The sequence below is a fragment of the Paramacrobiotus metropolitanus genome, unplaced genomic scaffold, assembly GCF_019649055.1.
Source record: "Paramacrobiotus metropolitanus isolate TYO unplaced genomic scaffold, Prichtersi_v1.0 Parri_scaffold0000001, whole genome shotgun sequence".
In the NCBI taxonomy this organism is placed as follows: Eukaryota; Metazoa; Tardigrada; class Eutardigrada; order Parachela; family Macrobiotidae; genus Paramacrobiotus; species Paramacrobiotus metropolitanus.
The window spans coordinates 1,423,524-1,440,188 of NW_026570221.1; the positions used below are offsets into that span (position 1 = coordinate 1,423,524).

General features: G+C 49.5%; 2 protein-coding genes across 2 annotated transcripts; one reads left to right on the forward strand and one right to left on the reverse strand.

Annotated features, from left to right (window-relative positions):
- Nucleotides 1–2,397: 2,397 nt before the first annotated feature.
- LOC129592328 (tyrosine-protein phosphatase non-receptor type 23-like) lies at nucleotides 2,398–4,641 on the reverse strand. Its single transcript, XM_055488375.1, has one exon. It carries the CDS (start codon nucleotides 4,639–4,641, stop codon nucleotides 2,398–2,400), a length of 2,244 nt encoding a protein of 747 aa, XP_055344350.1.
- Nucleotides 4,642–11,700: 7,059 nt separating this feature from the next.
- Nucleotides 11,701–15,905, forward strand: LOC129601722 (receptor-type guanylate cyclase gcy-11-like). The gene is made up of 8 exons (XM_055500625.1): nucleotides 11,701–11,840; nucleotides 11,916–11,985; nucleotides 12,119–12,277; nucleotides 12,335–12,374; nucleotides 14,533–14,846; nucleotides 14,913–15,189; nucleotides 15,265–15,491; nucleotides 15,669–15,905. The coding sequence occupies exons 3-7, from the start codon at nucleotides 12,205–12,207 to the stop codon at nucleotides 15,413–15,415; spliced, it is 855 nt and encodes a 284-aa protein (XP_055356600.1). The 5' UTR covers nucleotides 11,701–11,840; nucleotides 11,916–11,985; nucleotides 12,119–12,204; the 3' UTR covers nucleotides 15,416–15,491; nucleotides 15,669–15,905.
- Nucleotides 15,906–16,665: the final 760 nt, after the last annotated feature.

The following is a 16,665-nucleotide window of genomic DNA, read 5'->3' on the forward strand; positions in this document are numbered from 1 at the left end:
CCGAGTGATCCGCCTCCGGTCGGTTAGCTACTCCGTCCATTAGCGATTCGGCGGTTTCCACCGGGTATGTCCGGCTTGCTATCCGTTCTTCCATGGATGGTTGACCCTCCCGTAAGGTTGAGAGGTTATACTGCATCTTGAAGAACGTACGCGATCCGGTTACCGTTCTGGCCGGTTGTCGCTGGAAGAGGTCCGCTTCAAGCTTCGTCCGCCGCACCTGTGCCTCCAAAGGTACTGATTCCCAGTCTTCGAAGTACTCCGTTACTTCGTCGGTCGGAGCCTCCGGCCGTCTACTTGGCTGGCCTACCAAGGGCGGTTCAGGCGTCATTCTGGCGTCCTGTGAGATTGCGGGTCGGCGTCCCGATTCTCCGCTTAGCCCGTGGCTCGTAATGCCTAATTGGGCACTGAGCCGTCCGGGCGGCCTGGTGACGTTTCTCGTCCCGGCTGGTCGGATCCCGTTTCTCCGGCCGACATCCCCGGCTTCACCTTCTGGGCCTGGGGGTCCGGGCACATTCTGTGTCCCGGCTGCCGATCGGGTCCAAGTTCCTTGGCCGATCCTCCCAGGTACCTGTTCTGGTCCCTGAGCCGCATTATCGGCGTGGCGAGGTTCGGGTCGACTCTCCGAGTATCCGAACCGGGGATGTTCGGCGCCTAGTTGGGCTACCGTCCCCCCCGCTAAGATTCTAGCGGCCTCGCTGACCGTTGCGGAGGCTAAATCCTCGTTGAGGTTCCGAGTTGTGTCCAAATAGTTAATCCGGTTAGTGAGGTTATCCTTATCCGGTGGTTCCGTTGGATGACAGAGGTCGAATGAGTCATCGGAGCTCATCGACCTTAGGCGTTTCCCTGGGATGTACCCGGGACGGGTCCGCCAACTGACGGTTGGAATCCGCCCGGGCCCCTATTGGGGGCCGGGGACGGCGGCAGTTGCGGCCGTTGGGCTGGTGGTGGTGTTGCCAATGGGGGTCGACCGCCATTCTGGGGGTTCCCTCCATTTCCCTGGCCAGGCTGCCGGTTAGGGCTGCCTTGGCCGCCGAATTCGCCGGCATTCTGCTGACGGGGGCGCGGGGGTGGTACGATGTTCGGGAAGTTCTGATTCGCCGACCCTAATGGCCATCCGTTATCGTACCGGTACCTCCAGTCCAGGTACCATCTCCGGTTTGGATTGTCTTCCAGCCGGAGGTTGGCATAGCCACAACTCGCTTGGTTGTGGTTGCCCCATAGGCAGTGACCGCAGGAAAGCGTTCCGTCCTGGGTCCACTAAAAGAACTTGGCTTCCATCCGATCGACATAGGTTGCCTGCTGGCGAGCCTCCTGCTGTGGTGTCCGGGGCTGCCTTTGCACATTCTGAGCTGGGCCACCTCCACCCACGCGATTGCCGAAGTTTCCGCGGCCGCGATTCCCGCCGCCACGTCTTCCGCCGGAGCCATCGTATTGCGAGGCTCCACCGCGTGCATATCCGCCTCCTTAGCCGTACCCCTGATTCTGAGGTTGGCCGTAACTGGAGTTCTGGCCGTAGCCCTGTTGGGGCTGGCCATAGCCGGGACTCCGAAGCTGGCTGTAGCCCTGTTGGGGCTGGCCATAGCCGGAGTATCCCTGGCTCTGAGGTTGGCCGTAGCCGGGGCTCCGAGGCTGACTCGGTTGGCCGCTATTTCCATAGGCCGGCGGCGTGACCATGGTCCCTGTTGGGGCTCCATTCAGGTTCAACGCCGCCATCGCCGCCCAAGTCTGTTCGATCTGACCACGGGCTTGAGGGGGTGGTGTCGCCGGAGGGCTCTGTCGGTGAAGCCCCGGTTGCACGTTCTGGTAACCTGGCGAATTGGGTTGGATGTATCCGGGAGCCGGTTGGGTCACAGGGACAGGCGTCGTCGTTCTGACGGTGATGTAGTTGGTGGTATTGCCACCTTTAACTACCTGATACATCGGCTTCCCCGGGTGAAGTCCCGAACCTAGTCCCGGAACTCCCGTGTCGTCTTCGGCATCCTCACGTCCAAGGCTGCTCGAAGGATCGGTTCCGTTACGTTCGTCCTCAGATAGAAGACCGCTAGTTCATCGGTAAGGTTGCCTCGTTGTTTGAGGTTTATAATGGCGTCGTAGTACTGCTCGGGGGTCTCTTGCCCCAGCATGTACTTCCTGGTAGTGATGTCCGCGACAGCCGTGACCTGTTTGCCAGGGTCCATAAACCGGGCCGCAAATTCCTGCAGCCAGTAGTCGACGGTCCATCCGTTCTCTTCAGGTTCCAGAGCTGACTGGTTCTGGTACCATTCCAGGGCTTGTCCAGTAAGGGCGCCCTCCAGCTCCGTCATGAAGGCGACGTTTGTCATTGCGACATCGTCAGCCTCCGAGCGATAGATTCGCCGGATCTTTGTGATCCAACCTTCCACCTTAGCCCCGTCGCCGTTAAATTTCGGCAACTCCGCTCGGTTTTTTTCGAGCCAGGATCCGGTTATTCCGTTCCTCGTAACGGCGCCGGCCTTCTTCGTAGCCTTCAAGTCGGGCTTGGGCGATGTCTTGCTCATCGGGTGGTGGGGTTTGACGGGGTTGGGCCACCGGCGCTGCCTGTTGGGATACCGGAGGGTTCCAACCTATTGGATAGGCCGCTTGCTGGTTCTGCGCAGCCGGGGCGGGTTGAGGTGGGTACGGCTGTGGTTGAGGATAAGGGTTGCCAGGGGGTGCCGGCTGTTGCGGCTGTCCCGGTCCGGGCGGAGGATTCTGCGCTCCGTTCCCCTGGTTCGGCGGTTGGTTCGGTGCCACATACCCAGGTATCCGTTGGAGGACTCGGTTCTGATCGAGCCACATCCCTGGTGGTATAACCACGTATTGGTCAGCCTGTGGTGCCGGACCTATTGGGTCCATGTTGCCTTGCTGGGGCTGATAGGGGACATTGCCAACAGCGCCGGGGCCAGCCAGATTTATTGGGTCACGGTTATCTAGCCGAGGCTGCTGTGGTGCGTTATCTGGATAGCCGGGGCGTACCGGGTCAGCCCAGTTGCGCTGCCCTGCCGATACAGGTTGTACTTCGATCCTCGGCGGGTACGTGTTCTGGGAGCCCGAACGTTGTCGGTCCCGGTTGGAATTTCCCGAATTGGGTTGAGAGCTTCCCGCTGAAGCGTTCGTCGGCGGTCGAAGTCCCATGCCAGGTCCGGTTACCGGGGCTCGGAGGTTCGTGCCTCGGGGCTGGTCTTGTCCGGTTGAAGTCGATGCTACAGGCCTAGTTCCGGTTGAGAACATCGTCGTTGTGGATGTTCCTCCGTAGGCCGTAGTTGTTGTGGTAGTGGAATGGGTCGGTGCGTTGGGGTTGGCCGTCGAAGTATTTTGCTCCGGCTCCGGGGCTGACGGTACCATCGGCGGCCTGGGTCCCACCGACGGTTCAGCCCGCAGCATTCCGACGTGATAGATTTGTCCCTCGAGAGCCCCCGTTTGACCTGTTGGGTTCAGCAGGGGGTTGTCTCGGCGCAGGTAGTCATTAATCTGTTGACATTTATCCTGCTCTTGGGCAGTCCGGGAGGATGGAGGTTGCTCCGTCATAGAGTCCTCGAGGTAGGTCTTCTCCTCCTTCAGGCACGCGACCTCGATGCCCAGGTTTTCTCTTTCCTGGACCAGCTGGTTGTGCTTTTCGCACAGGTCGTTGTACTTGTTGGATACATCCGTGCCGAAGTCATAAAGTTCCTGTTGGTACTTTAGGAGACGGTCCTTGTCCGTCTCCCACTGGGTCTTCTCGGACTCTAACTGTGTGATCCGGGCCCGTTGAGCCTCGATGACTGCGAGATTCTCAACGCGAGCGTGTTCGAACCGGGCTGTTTCGTTCTGGAGATGGGTGGTAAGGGCAAAAATCTGCTGGCCAAGTTGGGCCTGGCATAGCCGAAGGTCTACGGCTACACCCTCCGGGCCATTCTGATTCTGCCGGAGGTTCTCGTAGGCTGTCCGGAGGAAGTCGAGTTCCGAATTTAGTTCGTCGATCTCTCCCTCCAGGCCGATGATGCCCTGTTTGAGGTGGTGGTTCTCCTCGCGGTACTCATCCACCCGGCCGAACATGTTGTGAAGCTCAGCCGAGCCAGCCTCGGAGTAGCCGAGGGCCTGTAACCGCTGCTCCAAGTCCTGGCGCAGGGTGGCCACTTCGGCCTGAGACTGCTCCAGCATGTCCTGGAGTCTAGTGACTTCGGCTTGGTCATGACGGCAGGGCTCCTCAGTTACTTGCAACTGGGCCTCTAACCGTTCGATCTCCTGGGTAAGGTCATCAATGACGGTGTTCGCACGTTCGAGTTCGTCAGTGAGCCTCTTGCGCTCCTGCTTGTGCGAAGCTACCGTCTGGGACAAAACATTCTCCGTCGATTCGACGATGTTTTGCCCGGCCAAGAGCTGGTTTTGCAGCTCGTATATCCGTTGACGGAGGAACTGTGGGTTGTCGATCTTCTCCGGAGGGGTCTTGGTCAGGTACCGTCGGGGTGTGTAGTCCGAGGCTCCGATGTGTGAGCCTGGGTGCTGCTTCGGTGACGGAAACCTGTAGCCCTTTCTGCTGTCCGGACGCTCGGTTACCTTATTGGGTAACACGGTTGCGTCGAAGACGTCATCGGTCGGTGATGGGGTTTTGCTGGCCCCGGGGTTCGAGGGTTCGAACATCGGTGGTGTAGCCGGAAGGTCCATGGTTGGCTTTGCAACCTTTGGTGAAGCCGATTTCGACTTACGGGCGGCCTGTGAGGCTTTGATCCGGCTGGCTCGGGTCAGCATTGGTTCGCTGCCGGGGGTTGTGGGTTTCGGGGATGACGGTCCGCCAGCCGAGGTTAAGTTAACCTCGGTAACCGAACCCTCAACCTCGTCCACGGAGGTTGCAACCGACGAAATCCGGAATTTTACCGGAGAAACGGCTTTTTTAGCCGAGGAGGTGGGGGTTGCCGGCCGGGTTTTGGATGTTCCGACCTGTTGGGTCGGAGTCCGAGGCCCGGTGTTGGGGGCCCGAGCCTCGGGGTCCGAGGCTCTAACCGACTGCAACCTCCCTGACAGTGATTTGGATGTCCCCGAGGTCGGCTTCGATGAGTTCGAAGTCCGAGTTGGAGTCCCAGTGAGGGTCCTCGCGTCCGATGTGGTCGCCTTCGGAGTCCCGTAGGGTCGTTTCGGGTCCGGCGGCGTCGATTTCAGACTGTTGTCCGAAGATTTAGGGTTGTTGCCCGTTGGTTTGGGGCTTCGAGCCAGGGTCGGTGGGGACTTAGTCGGTGAACCCGTCTTGTGGGTCACCCCCCGTGTCGGTGATGCCGTACCCTTCATTTGGCTCGGGCTCATCTGGCTTGCCTCGGTTTTGATCCCGCCATGCTGCCCTGTTGGGGCTGCACAGGGTCACCCATGTCCGGTGACACCTCGGAGCTACTTAGCACCGGGCTCGAGGCTTTGTTGTCCGGGGTTATGGCCGGAAAGAAGACTGGCGAGGCACATATTGGGTGCACAAGTCCAGCCGCGGGCTCGGAGTTCGCAGTTTGACCTACTGGGTCATGCAGAACCTCCGGCTCAGCCTGTGGTAGCTCGAGGAACGTCCGGTCGTGTGCGTCCTCGAAGCTATCCTCCGGCGATTGAGTGAAGTCGTTCGCCAGGATCCGCGCATCTCGCTTCTCCTTAGTTGATTTGGTCGACTGGTTCGATTTGCCGGACTTGCTCGATCGGTTGGAGTCCGACGAGTGAGGCTCGTTGCCCGGGCCGGCATGACGGAAGGTGCACCCGCCTGCGTTTTCCCTTCGGGCGTAGCCTTGGTCGAACTTCCGTTCGTACGGGTTCGATCGGTCGGACATCTACGGTGGTAGCTCTATTGAAGCTGTGAAGTAGCCTCCGGGTTGTCCCTTCGGCCAAAAAGTCAGACTATTCCTATTGGGGACTTGTCCGAGGCTGATGAGGCTTTTTGCCTGTTGAAGGTCCGAGGGTCCCGTGGGGGGGGGGGGCTAAGGTCCGGTGGGGGCAGAGGTCCGGTGGGGTGAGGGGTGTTGGTGTGGGTGTGCTTGTACTACTTGCAACTCAGTACTGTTGTTAGTACAGGGTACAGCTTACGTACGTCCCATACTACAGCACTGACCGCTATGACGTTACACACCGTTAAGTGGTCTTGCGGATTACCGCCTACGTCACGATTCTGCGCGCCGCGTGCAAAATTCCAAAAATTATGACTCACTACGGACTTATAGCATAGGGAATCTTCCCGCTATCCTGATTGGTCGGATTTTATAATGTAAAATCGGCCATCATGACGTCACAATTATTTTAAATTTTGAATTAACTAATTTCCGAGATGGAAAAATTCGGAAAAATCGCAGAAAATTCAGAAAAATTAGTTTTACCGACCAAAAATTATTTTAGCCGGGGGAAAGTTATTCCCTTAATTTTCTAGAGGTTAGAGGAGGTTGAAAACCGAGGCTCAGAGGGTCTACACCGAGGCTCGAAGGTCCGGCCAAGTAAGGCTGGCTAACCCTATTTTTACCCGTAAAAAGATGTTTTAAGCCCGTTTTATCCGGGTGAAAATAAGTTTTAGCCGGCCAAATTACTTTTGGTCCGGTGAAAATGAAAATTGCCCGGCTATATCGGGTCTTATGAAGCTCTACGAGGCTTACCGAGGGTCAGTCGACCCTATTTACCGGGTGAATCCGCTTGTTCGTCCGGTGAATCCCGTGCTGGTAAAGTTGCGGGTGCCACTTAAGGCAAAGGCGACCCCGATTGATGAAGCTGCGAGGGTCCGCTGGGTCCGTGCCGTACGTTCTGTCCGGGGATCCGCTAATCGACCCGGGCAAAGTCCGTCCGATGGTCGTTTCCGCGAGGAACGTTCCGTCCACGCGCAAGAAGAGGGTCTGCCGAGGCTTTCTGCCCGCAAGAGAGAGAGAAGAGACCAGACCGTTCTGGCTGGCGGCAATCAGATGGGGATATGAACCTTCGGTTCTCCCCTGTCTTCTCGTCGGCCGTTACGGATGTAGGTCTACACCGGGGTCTCAGAAGGTTCGCAGAAGGAAAAACTCAACGATATGCTATCATGTGACAGCTGGCGAACAAAGGCTCACGATAGTGAGAGAAGGCTTTATTGTGATAGCAATAAAGTGAAGAACCAATATACAAAGGCTCGAGGTGCGAGCAGTATCGTGAAAGTACAGTGAATGATATGCTAGTGAAACAGAATGAACGGCATATCGAGCCAAAGCATGGGAAAAGCCTATGCGGCATACTGGGCAGATCCAACACGAGCGAACGAACGCTGATAGGCCGAGATGTGGAAGTGGGGCGTGGCTCCGCCTACATCGAGGCCGATGATTGACCGAGACGTAAGGCTGGGCGGAAAGCTGCCTGAGTCGAGGCTGATCTAGCGCTCGACAGCGAGTGCGACTCGGTGTGAGTCAGCACACCGGAAGCGGGACTGTCGCTGGCTGCCTGCTCGTAGGCTGCCATAGCGACTGGCCCAACACACAATACGTGATAATATGAGCTGAAGTTTATAGAAAATCGACAACTTTACTGTTTTGCGACACTCCAACGTTCCGCTTAAACTTGTCAAAATTAATTCATTTTTGTATAAAAGTTGAAAAGTGGGTAATAAATTGTAGAAAGCGCTGATATGTAATATATACAGTATACTTTGTAAGTCGTTGCTAAAAACTTGTCAAAAATCGCTTTTCACAATCGAGTAACAACTAGTAAACGACGCTCGCACTTCACAAGTTCTGTACAAGAGTACTGTAAATCAAAATCCATGCAAGTAAAGAGAAGTCGCCGCCCTGGTTACGTGTATATGGCAAGAGCTATAACTTGGGACATAATTTACTTACGCATAAAACCGAGTGTGACATTTTGCTGGGATAGCTCAAATTGTTAGATTAGTTTAGTTTTATAGTAATTTTTGTGCTGAATAACTTCTCTTTGATTGTACTTCAAAAAAACAAGTAGAAGAGTGTATACACGTTGAAATGTGGACTGCACTGGTGTTTTTCCCATAGACGCATATGCTTAATCTTGCGAAGCGTCTCATCTGAAATGACACAATAGAGCCGAAATCACACCTCATTAGCGATTGTGCCGTTGTCAATTGCTGGGATTATGACATCGGTATAGACGGTTTACGGGCAGAATGGAGACGACGAACGGCTCTGGATTACAATTTCTCCTACCCCCTTTAAAGCGGCGTACGTACGCCCTTGTTAGCCAAGTCTAAATAATGCAGTACGATTATTTTAACTTATAATATTATTGTATTATGGAAATATTATGCAGAAATATCGGCTGCTTGCTTAGCGACTTTCTGTTCTACACTAAACATAGAACATTATATCAAATATTTTGCAGCCTAATGAGTTCAGCGTAACAGCATACGCCCTCGTCCATACTTTGGCTCAGGTACAGTACGTATTCGACGGAAAACAAATTTATGTTGCATGTAGTTTATATTTTTAGATTATATAATAAAATAATTCACAAGCCTTACTGTTTACTTAAATTAATGCAAGATTGCTTTATTTGAGTATCGTAATTCGACCCTTACTCAGGCCATCAACGAAAGTATGGCGGCCCTAGAGGCACGATTACTTACCAAGCGTATCAACAGATGCACGGTTACTTACCAAGCGTCTACAAAGCCGGCAGTTTCTCTTTCCTGTGATTGGAGCATTCTGTATTGATCATTACGGAGAACGGCAAAATAAAGTCTGCGTCAATGCTTTCAGTACGGTGACGGGCGAGTTTGAGGTAAGAAGATCTTCAAATGGTTTCGGTTGCGCGCGGTTCATTTGACTCGCATCGAAACAGAGAAATATGATCTGTGACTTAACAAATTCCAAAGTCAGACCGATACCGGGAACGAATATTACGTGGGCAACCAAAACAGGTCTTCCTCCACCGAGTGCGCCGTGGTGCGGCTTTACCGGTGATGCTGAACGATGTCGAAAGCCAGGTTTGTAGAGAACTTTACACGATATATGCCTGCCAACCACAGCCTGTGCAACAACTTGTATGTAATGTCGTGCAAAAGAACAGACGTTCGTTCGGTCGTTGTTATCAACTTCCCTGACCACGACAAAGTCAGTAGAGCTACTCTTATCTCAACTCATTATGTAATTCACGGATGGAAAGTCCTAGATAGAAGATGAAGTCCTTGATGATGTGCAAAGATGGAAGACTGGAACCCAGAATCCCTGCTGAAAGCACGAAAGAAGAACAAGATGATGCGAGAAGTTATGCGTTACCTGTCCTACGCTAGATGGTAGCCAAAGCGTATGAGGAATCCATCAACCTGGCGCTACAGGGCATGAAGATCGAAGAAGAGACCAGAAGGTCACGGGATGCAAGTGGGAGCTAGTGGGTAACCTGTTACGCCACGAGACTATCCGAAGATGATAATGCACGTCTACGAAGTAGAGGAAAAACCCCTGACATAAGTGAAAGGTCATCAAGAGGTCAGTTAGCAGGATCCTCACTTGGAAATAGAAGACCAGAGCAAAAGCCTGAAGTTAATCAGATCGAGAACAAGTCTCTACTTTTGCTGGGATTACAACTCTGAACATTTCTGTGGCCGGCGAGCGCCTTATATAGTCTTGGGCACACGCAGGTGCGACTCTTCGTACGCGCAGGTACGGTTCTGAGAACAATAGGGATATAAAATCTAGCCAATACTCTACGATTACGTACACGTGGACTAATCAGAGGTCGCATCAACACAGCATAGACTGATCAGAGAAAAGGGTCAGCTAGTACAAGAGAACAATAGGTAAAGTTATGGCATGGACACGCGGTCACGTCGAAATGGCAAGTCGCGGTCAAAGTGCTCTGTTGGGAATTTCTCGGAAGCATCGACTCGGACTCGGGGTCATGACTCAAGCAGTCGTTGTAGTAAAGCCTAAGCGTAAGCCTCGGGGCAGAAGTAGTAAGGTAGTAGTCCGATGTATACTAAGGGTCGCCAGTACACGTCAGTAAAGCACTTTTGAGTCAACAGATTCTACTGTCGCGACGGTGACGGTTCTGGCAGTGTGTCTGCCAGTCCTCACGACGCTAGTGGCAATGGGATTTTATATGTACGGAACCTAACCAGTTATACTGCTGTGACAATTTTCAGATACCAGATTGCCTATTCTACTAGATAAAGTATTACGTTTATCTTGGTTCGGATCAGTAAAATATTTTTTTTTCTTTGAAAATATCAGGCATGAGCCTGCGCGTGGTGCTCCGCCCATATTGGCGTACTTGCACTCACTCACATGCCCATCTCGCACCTCTCTTGTACGTACGTGTGACGCTGCACTGCACTTATCCACTGAAATGGATATACCGCGTGCGCCACACTGAGCTGTACTTGCTCTCTCGTCCCTCTCTCGCAGCACCTCTCAGCGTTCATACGCTCGCGTTGGGTTGAGTCCAGTCTGCGCAGTCAAGACAGAGTAAATAGTGTAGTTAAAAGAAACCGTATTCCAAGTTAGGAATTACTGCGCATCTTTGGGGGCAAACAGCCACTCACGCACCCCAATGTTAGAAGGCCAGTTTTCCGCAGCAAACATCTTATCGGACTCATGAGCAAATGAACCAACACGAGCGAACAAACTGTTTTTGCCACCTTTTTTAGCAGTGTAAATAGACACAAATCGAACTGAGATCCCATTAGATTCAATGGCATTCTTGAGATCCTTGCTGTAGTCATCAAGTGTCTAGTGTCGGGTCTGATCCAAAGGAGGATGCCATGTAGGCAGAAGTCCTTTTTCTCTTTCTCCTTGTCAGTCTTGCTGGTGCGCTTCTGTAGAGTCGACATCACGATGTCTTCCCTGCAATCTGAACGGATGTTCCGCGTACCACGTACAACTTTTTTCTTTTTCGCAACTGTTGCCCAAGAGTCCCGCGTGTCCGGTGACTTGGAAGTAGGGCTGTCAAAACACAGGGGGCTGAGGGGAGTAACGGTACTTTCTTCGGGGTTTGACATGTTGCCTTGGGGGCTGCCAAGGGGAGGGAAGCTTTCGAGCTCGCTGGCGGGCGTCTTGGTGGCCAATCGAAACCCTGAGGGTTGAGGAGATAATCGACCACTTTCTACCGTGCCAGAGAGGGATGTTGCTTGGGTATCCGTTTGCATGTTGACTTTGTTACTTAGGACGCTTAACAAACAGGCAAACTCATCGTACTTTTTCTGGCTTTCCTGCAGCTCTTTGATTTGGGCTTCCATGACGGTGAGCTGGGATTTCAGGCGATGGTTTTCGTCTACAATTTCGGCAAGGATAGCAAGGACATGCTCACTCACGATCTTAGTAATCATAGGAGGAACCTCGGTTTCGATAAGGTCCGCCGCAGCGGAGTGCTGGCATACGTCGACCAAATCTCTTTGAATAGCTGGTACAAGCTTTCGCATCAATGGGATTAACTTGGCAAACGACCACTGGTTGGCTGGAGTGCCATCTGGAAACAGGCTGAGGAACGACTCAACTTGAAATCCAGTCAGTTCAAATTCCTCGGGTTTAGCAGTGGCTGATTCAGCCATGGTAGTCACATTGGGATTCCAAAGATCACAGGCAGCACAATTTACAAATTACAAATACTTACAAAATTACAAATTTATACGTAAGCCTGACCAAGTGCACTGTAACTTGTTAATGCATAACGCGCAGCAAGCGCAACATCACACAGATGATTCATCACATGGCCTGCATCACGCACGTGCTTGCCGCCAGCATTCTTTCACGTCGAGACCAGACGCTCCAGAACCTTCTAGCAACACGTTTCTAGATTTGGCAACGCGTGCCTTTGTTCTTTCTTCCTGCTATTACGCAGTATTTGTCAGCCTTTATTGTCTAATAAAGACGCATCGTGAGCTCCTCGCCATAGTCTGTTCAAAAGATAAACTTTTTTTGCATTTTGTAAGTAAAATTATCTGACGAACTGTTATCGACCGATAATGAAACAAAACATTTGAAGAATCACATTTTATTTAGCAAACATCGAATCCAAAGAATGCACGATTTTTGGTGGAAGATGCCGATTGACAGACTTGCAGACATCCAGGTAAATCTTCAGTGCCTTACTTTTTACATGTAAACAGCTTTTTTGAATTATGCATTGCAGTTTAATATTGCCTAATGCTGTACTCGTATAATTATAGGCAATTTAACTAACTATACAGTTTTTGTTTGCACAGGCGATACCACATTTAAAATCGCTAAACCTACGAAATGTGAATTCTTTCGCCGGCAAGTGCTTAATGGTACCCGAAGAGCAAATTCTATGGGTGCGGAACTCTGGAGTTCCTCCGAACGCGCCGTTCCCCGACCGGAAATCGCTTTATGCGCTACGGAAGGTACAATCGTAAAAAAAGGCCCATGAATGTCGGAAATCAGTGCTTTGGCGTTTGCAGCTGCGGGAGTTCTCGCATCCCAATGTCGGACTGTTAAACGGTATTATAGCAACTGATGGCAGATTACGGATGGTAAACGACTTTGCCAAAAAGGGAAGTTTAGCCGATATTTTGAAGACCACAGAGATGCAAGACCCGGATCTGAGAATCAGCTTAAGGCCATGGCTATTTTGGCTTTAATGCCAAATTTTTTTTCCCGTAAAAACTCCGACGTACTAAACGAAGACTTCTTTATCAGCCGGAAGAAAGTTCAAACCTATATCATCAGTACGCTTCGAAATATGAATTTATGAAGTGCAGTATGGCTTAGTATGCGATCTAAAGTGTTCGCTACTGCATCTAATGACTGGCTCGGCTTACCATTACGTGAGTAGTTCTAATCAGACCTGGGTAAAGATTTGGCTGATGTTTTGTCTGAAGTGGGGCACAACGCTCCGTTGCGCGCCCGTGAAAGATAACGCGAGTTAGTCACCACAACATTCTCAAGCCGAAAGCTAACGGCTGCGCTTATTGGTCCGCTACGTGATCCACAGATGAATTACAAAACGGAGCTTCGAGGCTGCGTTTTCTATTTCACACACACTTTCACCTCCGTTGCTCACCAGGTCAGCATAGCCAACACCGGCCCAACAGAGCTTTATGTACTAGTACACAGTGGTCACCCGTAACATAAGCGTTTTATTTAGCTAATTACAATATTAATGTGATTGAGTATTAATCTGGGTTAGTGATTAGCCCCATTAGCTTAAACGTTGCTATTGGTACTAGACTGATTGCTAATTTAGTAATTACGATTATTACTTAATTAAACCAAGTACTATTATTCCTTGTTACGAATAATATTAGTAAACTATTATTAACACTGTTGTTTAGGTTGCGTTACAGCTTAATTAAGCTTAATTACTTTAATTAATTACGCTGGGTAATTAGTTGAGTTACACTGAGGAATTACATTAATCAGTTAAGTTACCAATTATTTATTATCAAAATTACCATCAAGCATGCGAATTAATATGCGTATGGCTATGCGGTTTTGCATTTGTGTTTATGCAGAACGATTCACTTAGCAGTCAGTGCTAGCATTTCATCTGCTGATCCACTGCTTATTACTGGTCCAGCGCACTCTCATTTTTTGCAGTGCGTCATCCATAAATGACGCATACTGCTTTCACAATTTATTTCGCGATATCTTTCTCGAGAAGTTTAGCTAGGATTGATCGGGCCTAGTATATGCAAGTTAGCGAATATGTGATATGAAGTCAATGGAAGCATAAATTTGCGATCTACATCTTTTGTCATACCGAGCCATAAAACGTCGCTGGACATCGGTAGAATGAAAGCAAACACAGAAAGACAATAGATTTTGATCACACGCAAGTGTGGCTGAAGCGGATACTCGGCTGTCCGGATAGTCTCTGTGGCGGGATGCATGTGGTGAGTGGAATAAGCCAACATGTGCACAGGAGACATAAACTTGCTTGAACTTTCGAGAGGTGCCGCTAAAAATGCAGCCAAATAACTTTGAAAATTAACTTCTAATTTCGGAGTTATACGACTTTTTCGAAACTCGGGCAACAACTGCAAGAACATCTCAAAAGCTTAATTGCGAGAGCGAGTTTAAAAATATTCGGTTTCACTTGAGTTATAACGATAACCAGCAATTGTAAAAGTGTTTTTTAAAGGCGGCGAATTTAAAAATTTGTTTTTTGAAAAAAGCCCTCGCAAGGTGCAAGAGGACCGTGTTCTGGATTTTGTGGATGCTTACGTGGAATTTTCCCACTAGTGTGTGCAGACTAGTTACTTTTTTAGTGGAATTATTTTATATCAAATTTTAAACTGCATCGTTTAGGTTGCGTTTGGACTGATTCGTACTGAATTTTTCTTAATTTTCACTGGATACATAGATAGACCTAAATACCATGTACGTTTCGAAGCAGAAGGAAAAACTACTCATTTCAAAACGATTAAAACCAAAATAGCCATGGCCTTAACGGGTGACATTATCAAGGTACATAAAACAAGTACATGTCGTATTTCATGGGATTTCTGAGTGTCCATTACTAACACTAACACTTTTCTGGCAAACAAACCGTTTACAAATTAACGGATGTATCACGTATGATACATGCAATATGTTTATAACACCCCAATTACCCTTTTCGGCAATGAAGAAACAATTTATATTAATGTGTTTGAAGGGATTGTATGCCATCCATCATATTCTTCTCTGAAACGACATGGGCTCCTCCATCCAAAGAGATGTCTGGTTATAAGCGCTTCGTTTTGCAAATCTCCGGGCTGGCACACATAGACATTGTAAAAGACATTAGCCAGGAAAAGGACATAAGCTACGTTGCCCCCGAATTGCGAGGGCAAAGCATGGATTTGTGGAGCCGGTCAACAACTTCAGCGATATCTTTGTATTTTTCAGTATATTATGTAATCTGGCTGCTGCTACCCGAGTACACGTACCAAGGTGCTACAGGATTTAACAATTTTACCGCACAAACACGTGAGGACTGATTCCTTTTGGTTCAGTAACAGCAAAGCGCTATGATGACTTTTTTTTATCTTCCAGAAGAACACAGTAATATTTCTCCAGCAGTTGCTGCTGAATTTCAGTCACTCATAGCCAAATGCCGGGAAATTGACCCCGGTCAACGACCAACGATAAGTGTCATTCGAAGAGTGTTTTCCAGAATGTTTAATACCGGCAAAAGAAACCTTACCGATAACATTCTTCAACGGTTGCAAAGACACGCGCTTCAGCTGGAAGATGCAGTTACGGAGCGAACCCATGAACTTGTTAAAGAAATCGACGCCAGTCAGACCCTGCTGAGTGAACTGCTTCCAAGGTATGGGCGATACACTAACTTATAATAACACTCTCCAGCCGTAGTAGTAATCGTTCATGCAGATGATGCTTTCAGACAAATTGTCATACGGCTGAAAACTGAGAAAACCATCCAACCCGAACATTTCGAGTGCATCTCCCTGATGTTCTCGTACACTGTTGGCTTCGCTGAATTTGTTATCGACAAACACAGATTATCCTTTGTTAATAATCAAATTCCTGGATGAAATGTTTCTATCGTTCGACAACATCGTGGGTCGCTATGATGCGTACAAGGTGGAGACTATCAATGACAGTTATATGGTGAGTCAAACGCGCAGTTTCGCCGTACAACAAAGTACACCGGTTTAATATACCGTTGAAGCAGACTAAATTACAATTATCTCTACGTGTACCAGATAAACGCAGATTTGCTAGTGTAACGTGCAAGTAAACAGGGAATGGCAAGTAGCACAATTATTTCTTCGAAAACCATTTTAGGATGCCAGCGGTGTACCAGAGCGCAATGAAATACGTCATGCCCAAGAAATCTGCTTTTGCGCTCAGGGATTCCGAAAAGCTTTTCCAGAAATTGCCGGACGCATGCCGCATAGTTTGAGCGTAAAAATAAGAATAAATACCGGTATCTGTAATTAATAGTGATACAAAAACGCCAACGTCAAAAAATAACCGCCTAACTGGTTGTAGGACCATGCGTCGCCGGAATTGTCGGTACAACGCGACCACGATACTGTTTGTGCGTTGAGCGCGGCGATAGTGCTATGGTTACTGTAGCCGCCCGCACAAGTTAGACCACAGAGTCGGTATACGGGAAAAGAGCGTAGCAAATATACCTACTCTAACCGGGCAAAATGCACGGCTTTTTGACTACGTTCTCAGACGTTCTAATAATTTTTAAATTCACAATTTCACTGAAGAGACTGTGTTTTCTAGTATTAAAACTTAAAGGAAGCAAAAAAATTTAGAGCTCTGATCATTTTGATGATAAACTTGATTTGTTGTGGTTTTTGGGGTGCCCCTGGCTGGGCAGGGGTGAGTTAGCGTTGCACCAGGGAGCGTTACTCTGTACGGGGATGATTCTTGCGAGATGCAGTACGGAATAATTCCAGGAAAATAATAAAGAAAACGAAGAAGTCGTGATTTTAATTTCAGTCACTCAGTTTTCCAAGAAAAAATAATCACTGACAATCAAATGGTTGCTTGGTACGGCAGCCGTGCATTTTGCCCGGTTAGAGTAGGTATATTTGCTGTGCTTTTTTCCCGTATACCGACTCTGTGGTCTAACTTGTGCGGGCGGCTACAGTATTGGTTGCTTCACGAGTAGCCGCAAATAATATTGACTGGACCATCCAAAACAGCCAGACCACAAAAGATTTAATTGGACAGACGGCGCTGTCAAGTGTTTTTTAAGGTGACCTCTCTGTACTTACGCTTGCGTTCTTGTTCTTATACACCGCTCAAATGGCAAGCATTCACA